Genomic DNA, 25,530 nt, shown 5'->3' with positions numbered 1-25,530 from the left:
ACACTCCTGGGAAGAACCTCATCATAGCCGACGCACTGTCCCGAGCCAATGACACTGACAGCTCACCTCCTGCGTCCATAGACGGTGTAGAATCTCAAGCACAGTTATGCAGAGAGACTCTCCCGGCATCTGACGAGAAGCTGCAGCAAATTCGTCTGGCAACAGGAGAAGATGCGACCTTGCTCCAGGTCATGCACAGCCTTCAGCATGGCTGACCAAAAGGACGGTGCCCGCAGTTCCAAAACATAAAAACTAAACTGTCAGTAGTGGATGGATTAATATTGAGAAATGACAGAATCGTCATTCCACTAACGCTCAGGTTAGACGTCCGCATCAGTTCTCAAAGCCTGCAAGGAAACATTCTCGAGGCATGATATTCCGCAAACAGTCATGTCCGATAATGTACTTGCTTTGCGAGCTGGGAGTGGACGGAATTCTCCAAGAAATACAACTTTAAACACGTGACATCGAATCCACACTTTTCCCAATCCAACGGCAAAGTAGAGAAAGGCGTACACATTATCAAACAACGCATAAGCAAGGCCACTGACTCGAATTCTGACATACACTTGGCTCTATCATACAGATCATCACCATTGAGCTCAGGGCCATCACCAGCTCAAATCCTCTTCAATCGAGATGTGAGAACAATGCTACCAGCAATTGTAGCGTTCCGGATCACTCGCAAGTGCTCGACAAGATATGACAACACGTCACAAACAAAAGCAGCACTATGGCTGGCATGCAAAATCGCTGCAACCATTAGCGGTCAATGACATGGTTCGCTTGCGACACCCAGGTGGAGGATGGTCCAACGCGGCAATAGTGCTACGACAAGCACTGCCACGATCATACATTGTAAAGTCCGACTAAGGTGTGCTGTTCAGACGCAATCGACGAGACCTGCTGAAGGTTCCACTACCTGAACCTGTCTTTCCGACGTTAAATCTACAGGACTCACTCACTCGACAACACTTGACACCATCAGCCGGTGAACAGACGGATATTAAAACCTCAGTGTCTCTATGCCCACTTAGGAGATCAACTCGAATCAGACGCATTTCCAACCGTCTGATCCTGTGAACATTGGACTGATGTAATCACTGATTTCTGTAATGCATTTGCACACGATACCAATTATGTTTGTTCGATTCTAATAACAACACTGAAACAATGTTTGAAAAAAATTGGACTGATGCAATCATTGATTTCTGTAATGCATTTGCACACGATACCAACTATATTTGTTCCATTCTAGTAACAACACTGGGCAGCACGGTAGCACAGTGGTTAGCACAATTGCTTCACAGCTCCAGGGTCCCAGGTTCGATTCCCGGCTTGGGTCACTGTGCGGAGTCTGCACGTTCTCCCCGAGTGTGCGTGGGTTTCCTCCGGGTGCTCCGGTTTCCTCCCACAGTCCAAAGATGTGCAGGTTAGGTGGATTGGCCATGCTAAATTGCCCTTCGTGTCCAAAATTGCCCTTAGTGTTGGGTGGGGTTACTGGCTTATGGGGATAGGGTGGGGGTGCGGGCTTGGGTAGGGTGCTCTTTCAAAGAGCCGGTGCAGACTCGATGGCCGAATGGCCTCCTTCTGCACTGTAAATTCTATGATGATGCATCTATGATGAAAATATGTTTTTTTTTAAAAAGAAAGAAAGAAAAAAAGGGGGGATGTAGTTATCTTTACATGGGTGTGTACATAAGGGGTTAATGGGAAATTGAAAGATCACTAGGGGCAGCACTGGCGGGTATAAAAACAGACGCAAGTGGCTCTCTTGGTGATTAGACTGTGATGAGAGCAGGAGCATAGATCTAGCGCAGGGCTATTAGTGTGGTCAGACATAGTTACTGTATATAAACGTTGTAACCTTTCTACTGGTATTGGTCTTAAAGTAAGAACTGACGCAGTTGTTAAATTCTGTTACTCAAACCTTTCAATACCTCTGGACGACTTCGAGCCTTCTTCATTAAGGTGCAGAAAGCCTCTGTCGCAACTGGATTGAGTAACACATGTTACATACAGTAGTGTTACCAAACACACTACAGTAAGGTAACAAAAGAGGTTGGATTGGAAAGGGCATCTGGGTGTCCTCGGGCTGGCATGGTCAAGATGGGTCGCATGGCCTCCTTCTGTGCTGTAACTTTTCTAAGATTCTGTGTATGGATGGTAGTTGTAGCACTGAACCTGGGGTCGTGAATTCAAATGCCACCATGGTAAATTAAAAGTTGAATTCAGTAAATCTGGTCATTTGTAGGCTAGCATGTTCCTTATCGGTGGCTGGGATGATATTTTCTTCTGCCATACCTATGATAACTTTCTAAAAACATTGTATAAAGTTTTTTTGTTTCTACTGGGGCACATCAACTTGATATTGATGCATATACCACAATTCATTCCATGCATGGATAGGAAAAATTAGAGCGGACATTGCCTCTAACAGTGAAGCTCTCCCTCTGTACCGCACTAAAGTGTCAACCTTGATCGAGTTCTGTGAGCAAGTCCTATATTGAGACTTTGAACCACAGTTGCTGTTAATACTAATGGTTTTTTAAAAAAATTCCAATTAAGGGGCAATTTAGCGTGTCAATCCACCTACCCTGGGTTGTGGGGGTGAGACTCATGCAGATTCTTCTGTTTTTGTATGAGGCCAGATACATTTGTAGGCCTGATCCCGAAGGCTTAATTTCAGACAGCTGGGTCAACCTCATAAGCATATACTTAATATACGTCAAAAGACAAGATAACATCTGTATTTCCTGGATGACTTATTATTGTTGTGACTGAGGTGAAAATAGAACCTTAGACTGGGTAGGCAAAGTTAAATGTCAAATAGATTTTGTTTCTGTTTCTCGGCAGAGTTTGACCTATAGTTATTTCTGTGATAATTTACCATGAAATAGACACATTTCCTGAGGGGGAAAGAAGTGACATCTAAACCGTAGAGCTCCTTGGATTACATTTGATATTAAAATGAAAGAGAAAAGGAGATTTATAATAATTAAGGTTCATAATAAATTACAGAATCAAGCTGAATATCGAAGTAATTTGAGAAATTTTGCTGTGTTAAGGAACCAAGTAAAAGCAAAGTGTTCTTGTATTTCAAAGTAATTTCTATGCAATTCAAGTTTAAAAAAATATAAAGTTAAAATATTATAGTCGACTGAAAATTGGATGCATATTTTTAATAATATTTTTAATGTATATAATCACAGGTTATTTTGGTTCAAGTCAACCCAGGTGAGACATTTACCATAAGAAGAGAGGATGGACAGCTTCAGTGCATTACAGGTAAGCAAGCTACTGCCAATCAATTCTCAATGGCCCATAACTTATGCTTCCCCACATTTAGGGAGTATCCCAAAGATTCACTGGGGAAGTCCCTCTCGGAAGTTCCCATGTAAGGGTTTACCCGGCAATTGGCCAAAATGGCTAATTTCCTCTGGACAATTGCGCTGGGCTGGGAACCATCTGACAGAAGCGATTTAAATCACTAACTTGGGTGATTCTGCCAGTTTTATCCTGATAGTTACTCTGAAAGAGTTGGAGGAAAACATAATTTCTAACTCCAGAGTAACTATTTTTAAAACCCCAGACCCAGCCTCGCCCCGGGGCTCCCCCCCATATGCACGTGTTTCCCCAAGTCCAAGCTTTCTTACCCCTTTGTTGCCCTAGTTACTTCACACTGATGTAACGAGCGGTGGGTGGGCTTCAGCCTGAGAGGAAGGTTGGCTGAGGAGAGGGCTGTGGAATTCCAGTGTGTATAAGTTCGTTGAGAGGGGCAATCCGCTGGAAATTTCCACTTTAAGGATGTTATGGGGCCAATGTTTAGTAGTCCAGAATGTATCTGAAGCTTCTATTGGAGTGTGGCAGCTTCGTCTCCCTCACGCTCTTCAAAAGTCTTTGGTAAAGGGATGAACTTTCTCTGTATATTGCTCAGAAAATGCACTGAGTCATGGTAAATGAATAATTGAGAGTTATGTGAGGCAAGTATACTTATTTCACTCTTCCAATGGAATAAATTTTTGCTTTGAGTTTTCTGAATAACTTTTACTCTTGCAGTTGTCTAAATTTGTGCCATTGTCTGCAAGATGTTTATTCACACAACGGCGTGTTTTGTCTGCAGCTTGCCAAACTGGCCTTTCTAACTACTGCTTTTTAACACAATCTTGGGAAAAGCCATACAGACACAGACAAATGAACTTAATTTAATGAGGAATCAACACAGAGTGCCTTATAAATGATGCAGAAACATTCTCCCGTGTCTGCTTGGGTTTCACCCCCACAACCCAAAAGATGTGCTGGTTAGGTGAATTGGCCACGCTAAATTGCCCCTTAATTGGGAAAAAAATAATTGGGTTCTCTAAATTTAAATAAATAAACAAATAAATGATGCAGAAATGTGGGGCGGGATTCTCCAGAATCTGACGCTGAAATCGTGTTTGACGATCGGCCTGAGAATCCACGTTGGCGCCGAAATCGGGCGCCGCTTTTCCAGAACTAGGATTCGGGGTAAACCATTTCGGACAGAGATGAGGAGACATTTAAGGACCAATGAGTGGTGAGCTTGTGGAATTCATAACCACAGGAAGTAGTTGATGCTAAAACATTGAATATATTCAAGAGGCGGCTAGATGTAGCATTTGGGGCGAATGGGATCAAAGGTTATGGATGGGGAAGCAGGTGTAAGCTATTGACTTGGGTTATCATGATCGTGATAAATGGCAGAGCAGGCTCGAAGGGCCAAAAGGCTTCCTCCTGCACCTATCTTCTATGTGTCTATTGTATGTAAGTCCAAACTGTTCAATCTCTCCTCATATGTCAACACTTTCATCCCCAAAATAAATCTGGTGAACCTCCTCTGAACTGCCTCCAAGGCCACCACTTCCTTCCTCAAATCCGAAGACCAAAACTGGGCACTGTACCCCAGATGTGGTCTCACGAACACCCTATACAATTGCAACAACACTTCTCTACTTTTATACTCCAGTCCTTTTGCAATAAATGCTTAAATTTCATTTGCCTTTTTACTACATGCTGCACCTGCATTCTGACTTTCTGCGATTCATGAACAAAGACACCCAGATCCCTCTGCCCAACCGCATTTTGAATCTGCTTTCCATTTAGATAATTTGCCCCTCTATTTTTTCGGTCAAAATGAGTAACCTCACACTTATCCACATTAAACTCCATCTGCCAAATTTTGGCCCATTTGCCTAGCCCATCTATGTCTGTAAATTCTTTATTTTTTTATTGTCTGCTTTTCAACCTATTGTAGTATCATCCACAAATTTCGCTATGTTACACTCTGTCCCTGCTTGCAGATCATTTATATAGACTGTAAACAGTTGAGGCCCGAGAAGTTACCCCTGCAGCACCCCGCTAGTTACCATTCGCCAGCCAGAGAAGGACCCATTTATCCCGACCTTCTGCTTTCTGTCAGTCAGCCAATCCTCAATCCAGTCTAGTACTCTATTCCCAATCCTCTGTGATCTCACCTTCTGGATCAGTCTTTTATGCGGGACCTTGTGAAACACATTCTGGAAGTCTAGATATACCACATCCACAGGTTCCCCGTTATCATGGATGTGGTTTATTTGGACTTTCAGAAGGTTTTCAACTAAATTCCACACAAGAGATTAAAGCAGAAGATGGGATTGGGGTTAGTGTATTGAGATGGATAGAAAACTGGTTGGCAGTTGGGAATAAACAGGTCTTTTCCCAAATGGCAGTGAATAGCTGGGTACTGCAGGGATCGGTGTTGGGACACCAGTTATTCACAATCTGTATGAATGATTTAGGTAAAGGAACAAAATGTAATATCTTCAAATTTGCAGATGACATAAAGCTGGGTGGAAGGATGAGCTGTGAACAGGATGCAGGGATCCTTCAGTGTGATTTGGGATAGCTGAGTGAGTGGGCAAATGCATGGCAAGTGCAGTATAATTTGGATAAATGTGAGGTTATCCACTTTGGTAGTAAAAAAAGGAAACAGACTATTATCTGAATGGCCATAAATTAGGAGAGGGAAATGTGCAACGAGACCTGGATGTCCTCGTACACCAGTCACAGAAGGTAAGTATGCAGGTGCAGCAGACAGTAAAGAAGGCAAATGATATGTTGACCTTCATGGCCTCTGCCTGCACCTATTTTATGTTTCATTTAATACCAGTAGCAAAGCTTCATATATGAACTTTTCCCAGAAATTAGTTTTTTAAAAGACAATGACATAGCCTGATATCCTGCCCATTTTTGAGTTGACCAGGCGTCGATCAAATATGTAATAAAACAAATTAAATATTTCTGTTTTGCATCAGTCTGTAGAAACCTTATCATAAGGAACTCGTGAATAAAGTTGATCCTCTCAGTTCAGTTAATTTGAATAAAGTTGATCCTTTCAGTTCAATTAATTTGAAGGTGATATATTTGAAGGTGATCATTTTCATTTCATTTCATTTTTCATAAGGTGATATACTGTAATGTACAAGAGGTATATTTGTACTTGGCCCAATGTTGAAAGGTGGGAAGAGTGACAACTTTAAGACTGGGTTATAGATATAGATATATATCTATAAATCATGGCAGGAAGGTACGTTCCTGAGGAGTAAAAGGTGTGGGGGCGATTTAACCAAAAGGTTTCCAAGTGTGGTAGCCAATGGAAAATTTGGACTGATGCCTGATGCACCTAGGAACGACGAAGGCTGAATGCTTGACATTGCATTTTTATTATTTTTGTTAGGTTTAATGGTCAATAAATTTGTCTTTGACTAAAGAAAACCGTGTTTGGTTGGCGTCTTATTGCTCACAGCTTAAATAGTTAAACACTATCTGATTTGGAAAAGGGATATCCTCATGAAAAAGAAACTTAAGCCTTTGTTGTGACTAACTGAGCAGGTTGAATCGAGGGGAGCCAGTTCACCCCTTCTCACCTGGTCTTAACAATAGAAAGGTATGAAATGTTATCCTGTTTCTCAAAAAAGCAATGAATCAGGAAATAACATCTGTCGTGTGAAGTACTTGAGCTTATTTTGTGGGATGTTATTGATCATCCAAAAACACCAATGATTGGCACTGTTTTCAAAGCAGTTGAATATGAGAATTCTTTGAACAATGGTGATGTATTTTTGGAAAGCTTTTAATCAATTCTTCACATTTTAGAGAAGGCTAAAGCTCATGAAATAGAAGAGAAATAAATGACTAGCTGATTTGATTGAAACTCAGTTGAGTAGCAGACGCACTTAAAAGGCTGACCATGAATTTTGCTGCTGACATTATACTTTCGATATTTTCGAAGAGAAAGTTGCAGTATTCATAAAAACTTGATCCATTTAAGCCCATAGGTTAGGGAATGTTAGGTAGCTTCCAATCCAATGAAATGGGAACAGAGTATCACTCATAGTGTTGCACAGGGACATAATAGTCCGGTAACGCTAGATTTTAGAGCGTAGATTGAGAGAAATTGATAGACCAAGGTGGTGGAATTGGGAGGTATGAGGAGAAAGAGGGGAAAAGGAGGATTGTGAGAGACAGAATGGAGAGGGGGAAAGAAAAGAGGCAAAGGAGTGGATCCAAAACAGGTGAGAGAGGATGGGGACTTGAAAATGTTTAGTAGGGAAAGGATGGAAACTGTAAAGGTAGGAGGGAAAGCATGGAAACTGTAAAGGTAAGGTGAAGTCACCATAGTCCAAATTACCATACGTTATTTTCCCCTTTGTGGGAAAGAGCTGATTGATGGTGATTTAAACTGAGGCTCGCCACACCTCAGGCGAGGGGAAGGTTGAGAAGGTGGGCCTTCATGAATAACCTCATAGAAACTGTAAGCAACAGACTTCCGGTGACTGGAATATGCTGAGCGGACGCACTAATGGTGGCTCTCCTCTTGGAAACGCAAATTTGGCCATTCTCAACCCAAAAAACACACTAAATCCGGGGGGGGGGGACCCTCACCATCCTCCCCATCCTCCCCATCCTCCCCACCCTCCCCATCCTCCCCATCCTCCCCAACACCACCAACGCATCCCTAGCAGCAGCAACCCTCGGGGCCGAAGAGACAGCGAAGTCGGTAAGAGCTGAGAGAAGAGGACCGAGGCGATGGCAAGTATGCGGGGCTACAAGGCCCCTCGACGAAAAAATGGAAGGAATTTCTAACGCCGGTTCTTCCAAGAGCTCAAGGATGACATTAAGATGGAAATTATGACAATGGTGAAGGTGGCGGTAGTGGAGGTGTTGGGCACCTTGCAAGCAGCGTTGGAGAAGACCAAAAGGCAGCTGGAGATGCAGGAAGTGATAATCAAGGAGTTGGAGAAGGCCACAACTAACCAGAGTGATCGGATCACCTCACTAGAGATGGAAGTTGCAAGATTGGTGGCAACTGAAGGGACAGTAAGAGGGCAGGTCGAGGACCAAGAAAATCTGACGCCCCGCCAATACCTCCAAATTGTGGACCTAACAGAAGGAACCGAGGGCAAGAACCCTATGGACTACTTGGCAAATTGGTTGGAAGGGACAGTTTCCCCAAAACCCCAAAAGTGTACAGTGCCCATGAGTCACTCCGGCCAAAGCCCAAGGCCGGGGACAGCCCAGGCCAACATTGCAAAGCTGCAATGGTACCAAGATCGGGAAAGGATCTTAAATTGGATGAGACAAAAATCCTGTCATTGGGGGGGGTCGCTCGATCCGGTATATACAAGACACTGGAGTGGAGCTGGCCAAGCACCGGGCAGAATTTAACAAAACCAAGGCAGCCCTTCATAAAAACGATGTGCGTTTCGGAATGCTGTACCTCGTCAAGCTCTAGGTGACTTTCCAGGGCAGGAATACTATTTCACCGGCGGACGTGGATGAGTTCGTTCACAAGCATGGGCTGAGGAGACAACGTAACCAGAAATGAACCAGATATCTCATTGTATACTATGAAGCACGGAGAGACTATTGCGGAGGACTAAACCACCTTGTTTTAAAATCCAATGTTGACTCTCAAAGGAGGGGGTGAGAATAGCAGGTTGAAGGGGAAGTGAGGAGGGGGGGGGGGGCATCACCAACCTAGCAGGTGAGCTAGCACTAGGAAGTACGAATGAGATGGGGGGGGGGTGCAAATCTCCTGTTGGGGAGAGGGTGCTTGATGACAGGAGAGAGAATACCACAGGGAGGTGGGGGGGACAGACGGACGGGGGTACGGGACATGGGGTGGGGGTTGGTGGTGGGAGGAGGAGGAGACAGACCCAAGGGGTGAGGGTGCCAGGCTGGCTACGACAGATGCAGCTGGCAGCAAGGAACACACAGGCACTGCAAACAGCCATTTTGGAGGGCCCTCAAACAAAGGAGTGCAGGGACTCACCCCATGGCATACACCTAGGTGGCAGCCACCTTGGGTGGCCCTTGAACCAAAGGAAACCCCGGAGCGCAGGGGCCCAGCCTCATAATGAGTACGGTCACCACGGCCGTTTAGGATAACCCGTAATAAAGGGAAACCCCGGAGTGGAGAGGCGCATCCACAAGGTAAGTATGGTTGAGCCCGCAGCAGGGTAGAGGCCAGAAATCCCCAACCAGAATAGTCACCTGGAACGTCAGAGGACTTAGTGGCCCAGTGAAAGATCCAGAGTCTTTGCTCATCGAAAACTATGAAAGCGCAGAGTCTTCCTCCAGACCACCTGATGGAGAAGGACCGACTGCGGTCAGAAAGAATTGGGTGGGACAGACTTGCCAATCATGCTCCGGAACAAGGGGATGGCCACACTGCTCAATAAGAGGACAGCATTTACAGTGACCAGGATGGTTATGGACCAAGGGAGACGGTACTTTTAGGGTCTGGGGCACCAGTGGTCCTTGTAAGCATGTATGCTCCCAACTGGGAGAAGCGTAATTCGTAAAAAGGACGATGGTGGAATTCCCCGACATTGACACACATCGACTCATCATGGGGCAGGACTTTCTGCATTTAGGACCACGGACTAAAAGATCGAAACCTAAATCGGGGAAAAAAATCGATGGCAAAGGAACTGGGTGTGTTCATGGAACAGATTGGGCAGTGGACCCATGGAGGTTCACACACCCAGGGGAGGAGGAGTTACTCTCTTTCTCCCAGGTACAAAGGGCCTACACCAGGATCAATTTCTTTGTAGTGGGGAAAACGGTGCTCCCAAGGGTAGTACGAGTAGAGTACTCCACAATGGTAATCTCCAACGACACTCCACATTACATGGATATGAGGTTGGAGACAGGCCAAGCTCAACGTCCCTCCATGGAGACTGCACACGGCCCTCCTTGCCGACAAGACATCTGCGAACAAATATCACAAGCCATAGACGGGTAAATTACCAACAACCAGAACGAGGATGTCTCCACGTTCTGGGAGGCTTTGGGGCAGTGATAAGAGGGGAAATTATCGCTTAGAAATGCGTGCAAAGATCAGAAAAGAGAGGGCGGCTAGGCAGCAACTGATACTCTATACTGGAGGTGGACCGGTAGTACGCCACGGCCCCAACCCGAGAGCTACTGGCGGAGAGGAAGAAACTACAAATGGACTTTGACCTGCTCTCCATGGGGAAAGCAGTACACAAGCTCCATCAGACACGAGGGACCTTTTATGAACACGGAGACAAATCCAGCTGCCTGCTGGCTCAGCTGAGAGAGCACGCAGCCATGAGGGGAATAGCATAGATTTGGTACAACATGACAATCGCCATGCCAAAAAGGATCAACAAGGTCTTTGACCGTCTACCAGGGGCTGTACACCTCTGAACCGACCTTGGAGGACTCTGGGATGAAGTAGTTCCTTGATGGACTGGGCATTCAGTCGTGGGAGAAGACAGGAGAGGGAGCCTGGAAGCGCCATTAGAGCAGGGAGAAGTCATGGAGGGTATCAACTCCACATAGGTGGGAAAAGAGCCGGGGCCTGATGGATTGCCGACAGACTTCCACAAAAGGTTTGTGATAGCACTGGTCCCACACTTGGAGTAGATGTTTGCAGACTCACTGGTATGGCGCTCCCTGCCGCCTAGAATAGCACAAACCTCAATATCGGTGATACCTCCTACATGCCCATCTCGCTACTCAATATCGACGCAAAAATTGTGGCTGAACGGCTGGAGAGTTGGATGCCGGAGGTCGTCACAGAAGACCAGACTGCTTTCTCAAGGGCAAGCAGCTAACATCGAATATCAGGTGCCTGCTGAACGTGATGATGACCCCCTCCGGGGAGAGAACACCAGAAGTGATCATCTCCCTGGGAGCAGAAAATGCCTTCAACAGAGTCGAATGGAGGTACCTCATAGAAGTACTGGAAGGTTTGGTTCGGGCGAGGGTTCACCTCATGGGTGAATCTACTGTACCGTGCTCCCATGGCGAGCATATAACACCACCAGCTCAATACTTCTAGCTACACAGGCACGAGCCAGGGATGATGCTGTCCTCGCTGCTGTTTGCTCTGGCAATCGTGCAATCGCCCTCAGAATGGCGAAGGGATGGAGAGGTATCAAGAGGGAAGACAGCATAGAGTCTCTCACTCTGCAAATGTCCTCCTTGACATCTTGAGCCCCTGGGCCAGCATGGAAGTGGTAATGAAGCTCCTGAAGGAGTTTGGCGCTTTCTTGGGCAACAAACCCAATTCTGTTTTTCCCAATTAAGGGACAATTTAACGTGGCCAATTGACCTACCCTGCAGATCTTTTTGGGTTGTGGGGGTGGGACCAACGCAGACACGGGAAGAATGTGCAAGCTCCACACGACGGTGACCCGGTGTCGGCACAAACCCAGGTTCTCGGCACCGTGAAACAGCAGTGCTAACCACCGTGCCACCGTGCTGTCCTACTAACCCAACCTGCAGGGAGGAGGTCAGAGCTGGTGGGACTAACGTTCAAACAGGCCCAAACCAGATTCCGCTACCTGGGGATCCAAGTAGTGCATGACTACACGGATCCACAAATGAAACCTGACTACTCTGGTGGAGGAAGTCAAAATGGACCTGCAGAGGTGGGATGCACTCCCACTCTCGTGGCAGGGAGAGTGCAGACTATCAAAATAGACATACCTCCCAGGTTCCTCTTCCTATTCAGATCCCTCCTGATCTACACCCAAGGGCACGTTGAAAACCAAAGTAAATGGTAAAGGCACACATATAAATAAGCGCTCGGGCTCACTGAGGGGCATAAGAGGCAGACTGGTAAAAGGGGGACCATGGCCACAGTGGGCGGGGAGACAATGACCTGTAAATACGTGAGGATTTCTGTTTCTTTGTCTTCCTTTTATGTTTGTTTTCTTTTGCTCCCTTTGTTGATCTTGTTTTATAATTTCAATTTGTTCCTTTTCATTTTTTCTGTTTTGCCTTCCGCGCGGGTGCAACATGTAATTTAACTTATGAACTTAAATGTGAAACATAAAATGTGAAAAACAATGAAATCATTTAAAAAATAAACTTTAAGCAACTAGTAGGTCTGATGCAGGTGCAAGCTGTTTGTGTTGCTAACGACTGTACTTAATTGCTACAACTGCAGCTGTACTGAATCACAAGGTAATATAAAGTTTAAAGTTATTGAAAGGAGTGCAATGCGTTCACCAGCTCTTCAAAACCATTTCATTGCGAGAAGACAAGAAAATAAGTTTGCCATCAGTTTGGGCTGTCTTAATCCCAGATTTCCAAGGTAATAATAATAATAAAAAAGCAGTCCCTAATCTATTGACCCATACAGGCACCCTCATTTAATGTTTTTTAATGTCGGTTCCTGTGTTTCAACAGAACAAAGAACAAAGAAAAGTACAGCACAGTAACAGGCCCTTTGGCCCTCCAATCCCGTGCCGACCATGCTGCCCGTCGAAACTAAAATCTTCTACACTTCCTGGGTCCATATCCCTCTATTCCCATCCTATTCATATATTTGTCAAGATGCTCCTTAAATGTCACTATAGTCCCTGCTTGCACCACCTCCTCTGGCAGCGAGTTCCAGGCACCCACTACCCTCTGTGTAAAAAAAACTTGCCTCATACATCTCCTCCAAACCTTGCCCCTCGCACCTTAAACCTATGCCCCCTAGTAATTGACCCTTCTACCCTGGGGAAAAGCCTCTGACTATCCACTCTGTCTATACCCCTCAATTTTGTAGACCTCTATCAGGTTTCCCCTCAACCTCCGTCGTTCCAGTGAGAACAAACCGAGTATTCAACTGCTCCTCACAGCTAATGCCCTCCATACAAGGCAACATCCTGGTAAATCTCTTCTGCACCCTCTAAAGCCTCCACATCCTTCTGGTAGTGTGGCGACCAGTATTGAACACGATACTCCCAAGTGTGGCCTAACTAAGGCTCTATACAGCTGCAACATTCTTGTACTCAATGCCCCGGCCAATGAAGGCAAACATGCCGTATACCTTCTTGGCTACCTTCTCCACCTGTGTTGCCCCTCTCAGTGACCTGTACACCTAGATCTCTCTGACTTTCAATACTCTTGAGGGTTCTACCATTCACTATATATTCCCTACCTGCATTCGACCTTCCAAAATGCATTACCTCACATTTGTCCGAATTAAACTCCATCTGCCATCTCTCCGCCCAAGTCTTCAAACGATCCAAATCCTGCTGTATTCTCTGACGGTCCTTATCGCTATCCGCAATTCCACCTACCTTTGTGTCGTCTGCAAAATTACTAATCAGACTAGTTACATTTTCCTCCAAATCATTTATATATACTACGAACAGCAAAGATCCCAGCACTGATCCCTGCGGAACACCACTAGTCACAGCCCTCCAATTAGAAAAGCACCCTTCCATTGCTACTCTCTGCCTTCTATGACCTAGCCAGTTCTGTATCCACCTTGCCAGCTTACCCCGATCCCGTTTGACTTCACCTTTTGTACCAGTCAACCATGAGGGACCTTGTGAAAGGCCTTACTAAAGTTCATATAGACAACATCCACTGCCCTACCTGCATCAATCATCTTTGTAACCTCTTCAAAAAACTCTATCAAGTTAGTGAGACACAACCTCCCCTTCACAAAACCATGCTGCCTCTTACTAATACGTCTATTTGCTTCCAAATGGGAGTAGATCCTGTCTCGAAGAATTCTTTCCAGTAATTTCCCTACCGCTGACGTAAAGCTCACTGGCCTATAGTTCCCTGGATTATCCTTGCTACCCTTCTTAAACAAAGGAACAACACTGGCTATTCTCCAACCCTCCGGGACATCACCTGAGGACAGTGAGAATCCAAAGATTTCTGTCAAGGCCTCAGCAATTTCCTCTCTAGCCTCCTTCAGTATTCTGGGGTAGATCCCATTCGGCCCTGGGGACTTATGTACCTTAATGTTTTTCAAGACGCCCAACACCTCGTCTTTTTGGATCTCAATGTGACCCAGGCTATCGACACACCCTTCTCCAGACTCAATATCCACCAATTCCTTCTCTTTGGTGAATACTGATGCAAAGTATTCATTTAGTACCTCGCCCATTTCCTCTGGCTCCACACATAGATTCCCTTGCCTATCCTTCAGTGAGCCAACACTTTCCCTGGCTACCCTCTTGCTTTTTATGTATGTGTAAAAAGCCGTGGGATTTTCATAACCCTATTTGCCAATGACTTTTCGTGACCTCGTCTAGCCCGCCTGACTCCTTGCTTAAGTTCCTTCCTACTTTCCTTATATTCCACGCAGGATTCCTTATATTCCACAAAGGCTTTGTCTGTTCCCAGCCTTCTAGCCCTGACAAATGCCTCTTTTTTTTCTTTTTGATGAGGCCTACAATATCTCTCGTTATCCAAGGATCCCGAAATTTGCCATATTTATCCTCCTTCCACACGGGAACATGCCAGTCCTGAATTCCTTTCAACTGACATTTGAAAGCCTCCCACATGTCAGATGTTGATTTACCCTCAAACATCTGCCCCCAATCTAGGTTCTTCAGTTTCCGCCTAATATTGTTATAATTAGCCTTCCCCCAATTTAGCACATTCACCCTAGGGCCACTCTTATCCTTGTCCACTAGCACTTTAAAACGTACTAAATTATGGTCACTGTTCCCGAAATGCTCCCCTCCTGAAACTTCTACCACCTGACTGGGCTCATTCCGCAATACCAGGTCCAGTACAGCCCCTTCCCTAGTTGGATGTCTACATATTGTTTTAAGAAGCCCTCCTGGATGCTCCTTATAAACTCTGCCCCGTCCAGGCCCCTAGCACTAAATGAGTCCTAGTCAATATTGGGGACGTTGGCGTCTCCCATCACAACAACCCTGTTGTTTTTACTCATTTCCGAAATCTGTCTACCTATCTGCTCCTCTATCTCCCGCTGGCTGTTGGGAGGCCTGTAGTAAACCCCCAACATTGTGACTGCACCCTTCTTATTTCTGATCACTGCCCATATAGCCTCGCTGCCCTCTGAGATGTCCTCCTGTAGTACAGCTGTGATATTCTCCCTAACCAGTAGCGCATCTCCGCCACCCCTTTTACATCCCCCTCTATCCCACCTGAAACATCTAAATCCTGGAACGCTTAGCTGCCAATCCTGTCCTTCCCTCAACCAGGTCTCTGTAATGGCAACAACATGATTGTTCCAAATACTAATCCAAGTTCTAAGTTCATCTGCCTTACCCGTAATACTTCTTGCATTAAAACATATGCACTTCAGGCCACCAGACCCGCTGTTTTCAGCAACATCTCCCTGTCTGCTCTTCCACAGAGCCATACTGGCTCTATTCCCTAGTTCTCCCTCAATGCTTTCACTTTCTGACCTATTGCTCCAATACCCACCCCCCTGCCATACTAGTTTAAACCCTCCCGTGTGACACTAGCAATTTATGCACCAGGATATTTATGCCTCTCCAGTTTAGATGCAACCCGTCCTCCTTATACAGGTCACACCTGCCCCGGAAGAGGTCCAAGTGGTCCAGATAACGGAAACCCTCCCTCCTACACCAGCTGTTTAGCCACGTGTTTAGCTACTCTATCTTCCTATTTCTAGCCTCACTGGCATGTGGCATAGGGAGTAATCCCGAGATTACAACCCTAGAGGTCCTGTCTTTTAACTTTCTGCCTAGCTCCCTGAACTCCTGCTGCAGGACCTCATGCCCCTTCCTGCCTATGTCGTTAGTACCAATGTGTATAACAACCTCTGCCTGTTTGCCCTCCCCCTTCAGCATGCCCACTACCCGTTCGGAGACATTCTGGACCCTGGCACCAGGGAGGCAACATATCATGCTGGAGTCTCTTTCACGTCCACAGAAGCGCCCATCTGTGCCCCTCACTAGATAGTCCCCTATGACTATTGCTCTTCTGCGCTTTGACCCTCCCTGCTGAACATCAGAGCCAGCCGTGGTGCCACTGCTCTGGCTGCTGCTGTTTCCCCCTGATAGGCTATTCCCCCCGACAGTATCCAAAGGGGTATACCTGTTCGAGAGGGGGACAACCACAGGGGATTCTTGCACTGACTGCCTGCCCCTTCTGGTGGTCACCCATTTCTCTGCCTGCACCTTGGGTGTGACCATATTTATATAACTGCTATCTATGACACTTTCCGCCACCTGCATGCTCCTAAGTGCATCCAACTGCTGCTCCAACCGAACCATGCGGTCTGTGAGGAGCTCTAGTTGGGTGCACTTTCTGCAGATGAAGCCATCCGGGATGGTGGAAGCCTCTCGGACCTGCCACATCTCACAGTCAGAGCACTGCACCCCTCTGATTGACATTGCGTCAATTAATTAGTAAATTAAATGTAAAAAAAAATTAAATTACTGTTAACTATATGTTTTCTAGCACCAGATTTCTACTATAAATGTGAAAGCTAAATACAGTACTCTCCAATCTCTGGATTAGATACCCCTCTAAATTATAATGAAGTAATTATGTTTAATTAGTTTAACAATGCTTAATTTTTAAATTTAGTGTAGATTCCCAACCAGTCAATCAGGTCACAGCTTTACTGTGATGTCACTTCAGTTTCCCCCCCACAGAATTTGAAAAGGTAATAAAAATAACGGAGCATCTCTATCTCTATTTCCCTACCAATCAGATAGGCTTCAGATGGTTTCACAGGTCGGCGCAACATCGAGGGCCGAAGGGCCCGTACTGCGCTGTAATGTTCCATGTTCTAATTGAGAAGAGCAATAATCCTAATTTTGTTTGTTTTGCACACACTCTGGCTAATCCTCTTGTGTAGATTTTTTAATTCCCTCACTCGCACATACTTTTTAGAGAGGGTTGGAGACGGTCGTGTTTTTCAGTAGTTCTGTGTATTGTAGTTATTTGATCTAATACTTTTTTGAGATCATGCTTTTTTGGCATACTTAAGAATTCACAATTTATAGCGTAGTGTCAATAAATTGACTTTGATTACAAAGTCTGCATGTAGCAACACTGCAACCGTGATAATTTAAACAAAGAACATCAAGGCGTTTTCTTTTCGGGCTTTGGGACTAACTGGATTTCTCCAACGTTGTTTAGATGTAATTTGCATGGTATAAACCTTGCATAATCAATCAGTGTGTTTAGTTTGCTGATTAAAATGATGCATCAATTATGAATCAATTTTTTAAAACTCAGGCTTCTGATCGGCCGGACAAGTAGTTGAATACCGACCGTGGTTGCTCAACAGAAATAAACCACGTGACCTCAAAGGGATGCACATTCACTTTATTACCGAAGGAATGTAAGGACAAAGCAAAATGTCCCTGCTTGTGAAGCTCCCTCTAGTGGTACAAATTTATGTGTGAGAGACAATTTTGCAAATTTAATGCATTGTTGAAAATTTAAATCCATGGTCTTAACGGGTTGTATCGTGTGTATTACGAGAAGTCAGGGAGGGGGGGAAACCATATGATGCGGGTGCAGGAAAAGCCGCTTTTCCACTGGTTCTGGCGCTACTCTTTATAATCTGCCATTTATCCTGGATGACTGGTACAGATTTGCGTAATCCATGATCTGATGTTCCATCCCTAGAAGACTTCTAGGTTAGTATTGATGAGAATATGCCAAAAAACATGAAGAAGTCTGTTGATAAAAGTGCGCAGTCGGATTCAACAGGGGTGGAAATGCCATTTTAATATGGCGACTCGATCATTGGGCAGTTTCTGGACCCGGCGTTCGCTGAGATGCTCTCAGAGGAATGGAAAATGATGACTGCCAACATTATCCAAGTTATTGATCAGACACTCGGCATGCTGACACAGGGCTTGAGTGCTCTAAAATGTACACTGATATATTTAATGTTGAATAATGTATTTAAGACTTTGCTGTCAATGAATGGCAGTGGAAATGAAGCTGAATGACATAGAAACTGATTCAATTCCCAGCTCAGAAAACGTTCCCTAATTTGGACGATTTTTTAAAGTTGTTTTCTTAAGTTATGAGCTGCAGAATCAAGGTGCTCAAGAATTACCTGCTTTTTTGAAATCTTCCTTGGAAATTGGGTTTTCAGATTACAATTTCTGAAAAACATGAGTAAAACACAACGTGATGTAGTTTTTAAAAATAAATTTAGAGTCGCTATTATTTCTTTCCAATTAAGGGGCAGTTTAGCGTGGTCAATCCAACTACCTGTACATCTTTGGGTTGTGGGGGTGAAACCCACGCAGGCACGGGAGAATGTGCAAACTCCAGACAGACAGTGACCCAGGGCCGGGATTTGAGCCCGGGTCCTCAGTGCCGTAGGCAGCTGTGCGAACCACTATGCCACCCGTGCTGCCCCTAATGTAGTTTTAGTAGCAGTTTCTGCATAATTGAGTATTTTAATTGGTTTATGTTGGTTTTGTAGATAGTGAAAAATGTTCATTGTTAGAGTCTATTGGAGCCAGGTGGATGGACTTACTTTATTAGAGATCTACCACTCCTGATTTATTTCACACACAAAAAGGATGAGTCATCAAAGATATTCTAGTCCCAGATAGTTCAGCATTTCTGCCTTTGAGCATTACTTGATTTAGGAAGATAGGGCTGTTTTCTCAGTAAATATCCTATCATTTACATTAATTCATAAAATCAAAGATTTTTTTTGACCGTGTGTAGAACCAGTAGTATAAGAAAAGCTGATTTGCTTATCAAACCAACCAAACATTTCTTCTTTGTTGACTTAGACCTTTATTGATTGTTGAACCTTGAATGGATTCTGCTAATTTTGATGCATTTTATGGAATTATATAATTGCCAAATCTTTTGGTCAACTGTTGAGATACAAAAGCAAAGTTCAAATCTGTTGTGCACTCGTAGCCAAAATGAGTTTCATGTGTTGACAGAAATTAGGTGATAGAAACTGAAGTAATTATTGCTCACCTAATAGTACATTCATAATGTAGAGTCCAGTGAAAATATGACCTCAAAACTCGGTTGCTTACAGCACTCATATTTTCAGTGCTATGTGTGCCGTTTCGGATGGACTGTTAGCTTGGTACTAGGAGCATGTGCGGAAGAGTGCAAAGTAGGCGTATTGTGATGTCATCCAGTGTGTGACACTGGTTTAACTCCAGCAGTGCCATGTTCAAGCTGAATGCTTCAGCTAATGCCCTCTCAACTGTATACAGTGGAACATACATGAAGTAATAGGACGGATTCACCGCCAGTGCCATTTAAAGGAATCAAGTACTTTCAGGTGAGATGCTGATTGATGTCGACCGCCTATTGTTAAGTAAGTAGAAGTGTTTGGTGGCTTGTACTGATGGGTAGTTGAAGTCTACAGGATGTGGTATGTAACATGGCTCCCATTTCAAGGGTTCCGCTCAGTTACTCCCAGTCATGGGTGTTGTAGTTTCTAGCCTGGGCTTGCAGCATGATGGAGAGTTAGCCAAGACAATATAAAGGAGGACGAACTGTTTGAAGAGGGGGAGAGCTTTCAGTAAGAGACCATATCCACACAAGCTTTAAATAGCAATTCTCGCACTTAGGCCTCAGCACAGAACCATTTGCATTTCTTTGTTTTACAAAATGGTGCTCACTGAAATTTCCACATTTTACAGGGTGGAGTGAAGATGGCAAAATCAATAGATGTAAGGCTGACCGTAGCCATCATCATCTTCACATGGGATTCCTTCCAGCCTGGAGCAGGTGACATCTCCAGCATATCTGTTTGCCATCCACTATTGTATAAGAAAGATCACTGGCACCTTACATGCTAAGAGATGGGAATATATTGCATTCTCTTACTGGAGAAAAGCAGGAGGAGTGAACAGTGGCTTCACCACGATAATAAGCTTGCCCATGGTACAGGGTGCCATTAAACATGCCCACCTTACTTCATGGGCACCACATGAAATTCATAGATGTTCCGCAGTCCTTGCCTGCTTGAACATCTGCAGCCTCCTGTGGATGAAGCATCTTACTCTTCCTGCACCAAGGCTTCCAGTGCTGTGTTGGAGAACTTTGGAGCATGCTGTCTGCTCTGTTGCATCATTTTTCAGTGTCCGTCCTGGTTGGAAACTCTTATTCTAAACAATTCCAGCACTTAACTGCAGCCATTATTGTTGGCTACTCTTAAGTGATGCTAGGCTCTCATGATTCGGTGTCCTTTGCTCCTTCGTGAAACCACTCAGTGGCATGCTTAACGCTAATTGCATGTAACATAAGGACTAGGAGCAGGAGTAAGCCATCTGGCCCCTCGAGCCTTCTCTGCCATTCAATAAGATCATAAGCTCCACCTGTCCGCCCGCTAACTGTAACCTTTTATTCCTTTACTGTTCAAAAATCTACCTTTGCCTTAAAAAATTGAACAAAGTAGCCTCAACTGCTTCACTGAGCAGGGAATTACACAGATTCACGGCCCTTTGGGTGAAGAAGCTCCTCTTCAAGTCGGTCTGAAATCTGCTCCCCCTTATTTTGAGGCTATGCCGGTGGAAACAACGTCCCTGCCTTTCTCCTATCTATTCCTTTCATTTCTATAAGATCCCCCTCATTCTTCTGAATTCCAATGCATATTGTCCCAATCTACTTAGTCTCTCCTCATAAACTAATCCTCTTAGCTCCGGAATCAACTTAGAGAATCTCTTCTGCACACCCTCCAGTGCCAGTACATCCTTGCTCAAGTAAGAAGACCAAAACTGTACACAGTACTCCAGGTGTGGCCTCACTAGCACCCTATACAGCTGCAACATAACCTCCCTGCTTTTAAACTCCATCCCTCTAGCAATGAAGGACAAAATTCCTTAATTACCCGCTGCACCTGTAAACCAACTTTTTGCGATTCACACAAGGACACCCAGATCACTCTGCACAGCAGCATGCTGCAATTCTTTACCATTTAATTAATAATCAATTTTGTTGTTATTCCTATCAAAATGGATGATCTCACATTTATCAAAATTGAACTGCATTTGCCGGACTTTTCCCACTCACTTAAACTATCTATATCCCTCTGCAGACTTTCAGTGTTCTCTACACACTTGGCTCTACCACTCATCTTGGTGTCATCTGCGAACTTTGGCACAGTACAGTCGGTCCTCAACTCCAGATCATCAAATAAGTAGGAAGCGTAAAGTTTGTGTGCTGTGTGCATTGAATTCAATTGCGATGCTTGTGCCTGCTTTCAGGTGTTATTAAATTTTAAGGCTAAATTTTATAACCTATTTTAAAATAAGTACTATGCATTTAGGAAGTAAAAATTGAGTGGTCACTTCGAACTGCTTAGCAAACACTTAATGCAATGTGACTCTGGATGAAGCAGTGGTTCCTCGGTGAGATTCTTCTCTGGCCAATGATGTTTCCCACTTTTAATATTAATATCCAATCCAAATGAACAATATCTGTGGTTGCCTACTTGAATTGTTCTCAATGCAGTTGGATTCTCGTGAGGGTGAATATTCTTCAAACATGACAAAGTCTTGTTCAGTGGAAGGTTTCGCTCTCTATTAATGATGCCTAAGATTAGTTCCAGGTGCAAAGATGTTGCAAGTTTGTCAAGAAGGATATCCCAAGCTTCAGGTCAAATTATAGATACAGCATTCTTGGGTGTTTTCCAACTATTATGCTAACTATTCCACCATCCCAGTACCATGGCACCTGATACTATAGTATCCTTTCATCTATTCTACTACCCCTATCTTGCCTCCTTCAATGCTGGTCACAAATGTAGTTTCATTTGGCCTAATGGTGACTCAACACTAGTTTTGAGTGAGTGATTGGCACAACAAAACCTCAACACTTGGGATGGTTTTCCATCCAAATTATTTAAATTAAGCACCTTGGGTTTGGTACAATCTTCAACCGTAGTTACCTTTGAATAAAAAGCAGGACCAAAGGTTCTTGGCACCAAATTCCTCCAGCAAAACTGTTCTAGCTGAGCAAAGAAAATCACTCTTTCTTCTTGATTGTTTCCAAAACTTTATGATTACCTATAATTAGTGGTAAACTAACACATGCTTGAAAGCATATAGCTGCTGTTCGTATCCATCCTGTGGCTTATAGCATTGATCAACAATCTTGAGCTTTGACAGAAACCAGAGGTGCTTCAACATTTTCAGAAGCAGTTATCATGGCAGTTTTGACTGTCTTATCCAGGCCAATGGACTTGTCCAAAACTAAGATGAAGCTGAAGTCATACTATGAAAATAGACAAAGGACCTGATCCAAATAAGTTTCATAATATGGCTTAAAGTATCAAACAAAAATAATGAAATTTTAAATGAGATATTTGTAAGTTCACTAAATTCAGGAGAAATTTTTGCAGATTGAAAAATGACTAAATTCAAAATATTTTTTAAAAGGCCCTGGAGACCGTAGACCTGTAAGGTTTAAACTGCTGTAGGAAAATCCTTCAATCAGTTTTGAGATCTAGTGGTTGAAAACATGAAAACAACATGCATTAATATCGTACTTTTCATGTCCTCAATATCCCAAAGTTCTTCATAGTCAATCATTTCTGAATAAGAGTCACTTTCAGATAGCAAGTATGTCAGCCAAAATACACATAGCAAGACTCAAACAACTGCAATAAAATTAACAAGCAGTTAATCTGCTTTTAATGGTGTTGGTTGAGGGCTAAATGTTGACCAGGACATGAGGGAAATTTCCCTGCTCCTTTTTGAATAGTCTTGTAGGGTTGTTACATCCACTTCAAAAGATACATGGAGCCTCCATTGGAACTCTGGCCCAAAAGATCGTAACTTTTTTTTTTAGAAAACGTGGGGGAACAGTGTCACAGGACTGCTAATTAGTTTTTAACCAACGAAAATCATTTATTAAATATGAGAAGTTTGATTATAATACAGTACTCCTTCACTCCTATTTATCTTTGAGTATACGCAGATTATAAGGTTGAAATGGGGTATAAAGTATAACTTAGGCTATAATGGTCTCAGTAACACACCATCCCTTTAAATACACAGGCTGGCTGTGGTCAGATACACTCCACTCTGAAAGAGTGGATTTCTGTGGATTTCTCCTGAAAATCCCCCCCAGATGATTCTTGTATCGTGAGCCACCTTGTCTCACTGAACTCCAGCTTCCATGTGAGTGATTTCAAATTCCACTTTAAAAACACAGTTTCCAAACCTTCTTTTAAATCAGTAATTTTCAAACACAGGGTTACAACCAGCGAGTGGGTCACAGCGGGTGTCAGAAGGTCGTGGGGCCATGAGTCGTGGTGTTCCCGATTGCGTGAAGTAGTGCCCAACGGCACGACCGCCTTTTAAAAATGCTGGCCGTGACCGGGTTCAGAATGCTGGCCATTCCGTGCATGCGTACACCCTCAGCAATGTGCAGGCCCAGAGCCCAGCAGCACAGAATGCCGAATCCGGACGTCAGCACTGACCGAGGAGCAGATTTTCTTTTGAATTGCTGGAGTCTTCCTGCTTGGAGCGGTGATGGAGAACAGGCCACGCATCCCATCCGCTGATCTCGTGTGTTCTGGCTGTGAGTGAGATTCCTCCATTTTGCAGCTGCCAGCAGTGCTGATCTGAGCTCCAGGATCTCTGGTGAACCCATGAAGAAGATTGAAAACAGGAACAAAGCACCATAAAAGATAATTACTTGAGATATGGGTTTATTAATTGTGCCACTGCAAATCAGGATTCAAAGTTCATGTGTGTTATATGCAGGGAAGCACTGGCAAATGAAAGTGTAAAACCCTCAAAACTTCAAAGATATTTGAAGACTAAGCATGGCAAGTTTGAGGACAAACCTATTCATTTTTTTTCAACGGAAGCCATGAGTTATTTCATCATCAGCTGACGTCATTATCAGAAGTTTAACATTGAATAACAAAGCAAGTAAGATCATGAGGACCAAGCAGGCTCACAAGTCACATTAATGGTAAGTGAAAATGGTGGCCGATGTGGGTCGCGAAGCTCGGCCAGTTGGTCAAATGGAGCCCAGGCAAAAAAAGTTTGAAAAATACTATTTTAAATTAATAGAATTATTTATTTATTTTTGGTTACAGTGCAGAAGGAGGCCAATCAGCCCATCAAGTCTGCACCGGCCCTCGGAAAGAGCACCCACTTAAGCCCACACCACTTGACCCCACAACCAATTAGCCCCACCCAACCTTTTTGGACACTAAGGGCAATTTATCATGGCCAATGTGGTGAGATAACCACTGTAGTTATGTGTACTGCAGTAGGGGGATGTATGCCTGTACCTGTAATACAGGTTCCTCCGGTCAGCCCCTGCCGGCTAGCTCCGCCCACAGGGAGCTTGTGTATAAATATATATGAGAGCTGCTCAGACCCTCAGTCTACAGTTGCGGATGGAGGGACAACATCGTACAGCAATAAAGCCTCTATTGTACTAGTCTCTCGGCTTTGAGTATAATTGTTAGTGCCACAATTTATTGCTGTACGATTTCCCAGTCACCATGGACATCAGAGTCAAGCCTGACCGTCTGCAGCTGGATCCACATTCGCCTCACGCCAGAAAAGACTTTGATCACTGGCTCGCAGTCTTAGAGGCCTACATCTCTTCAGCACACCCTCCCCCGACGGAGGTTCAGAAAAAGCAACTCCTGTACTCCAGACTTAGCTCCAGCGTCTTTCCGCTCATTCGAGATGCGACCGACTACACCGCAGCTATGGAACTGCTCAAGGAGAATTATGCACCATCGACGAACACCCTGTTTGCGAGGCATCAACTTTCTACTCGCGTCCAGCAGCCGGGTGAGTCGATTGAGGACTTCTGGAGGGCCCTTATACCTCTGGTACGAGACTGCGACTGCCGGGCCCTCACAGCCGTGGAACATTCGGACTTACTCATGCGCGATGCCTTCGTTACAGGCATTGCATCGGACCCCATCCGGCAACGACTGCTGGAAGGGGTCGCCCCCGACCTCGCGGCCGCAAAGGCCCTGGCGCTCTCCATGACGGCCGCCTCCCGTAGTGCGCACACTTACTCCGCTAGCCACTCGGCCCACCCGTCCTACCCCTCGTGGACCCCGCAAACGGCTCCCCAGGCCCATCCGTCCCACCCCTCGTGGACCCCGCAAACGGCCCCCCCAGCAGCCGCCCCCGCGCACTATGCCTGCGCTGCCTGCCGCACCACACCCCCTGGGGGTCCCCACTGTTACTTCTGCGGCCAACAGAAGCACCCTCGCCAACGCTGCCCGGCCCGCACAGCGACCTGCAAAGCTTGTGGAAAGAAAGG

The 25,530-nt window shown here is 44.7% G+C and overlaps 1 protein-coding gene across 7 annotated transcripts in view; it reads left to right on the top strand.

Moving 5' to 3' along the window:
• Positions 1-25,530, top strand: part of fndc3a (fibronectin type III domain containing 3A) — a 333,055-nt gene that overhangs the window by 83,950 nt on the left and 223,575 nt on the right. For all 7 annotated transcript variants that reach the window (XM_038802629.1, XM_038802625.1, XM_038802621.1 and 4 more), the window contains one exon: positions 3,213-3,288. In XM_038802629.1, the coding sequence (XP_038658557.1) occupies positions 3,213-3,288 (76 nt within the window). The remainder of the gene's footprint in view (positions 1-3,212; positions 3,289-25,530) is intronic.

The sequence above is a fragment of the Scyliorhinus canicula genome, chromosome 7, assembly GCF_902713615.1.
Source record: "Scyliorhinus canicula chromosome 7, sScyCan1.1, whole genome shotgun sequence".
Taxonomy (NCBI): Eukaryota; Metazoa; Chordata; class Chondrichthyes; order Carcharhiniformes; family Scyliorhinidae; genus Scyliorhinus; species Scyliorhinus canicula.
The sequence above is the reverse complement of the archived record's forward strand: the minus strand, read 5'-3'. Positions and strand labels throughout refer to the sequence as shown.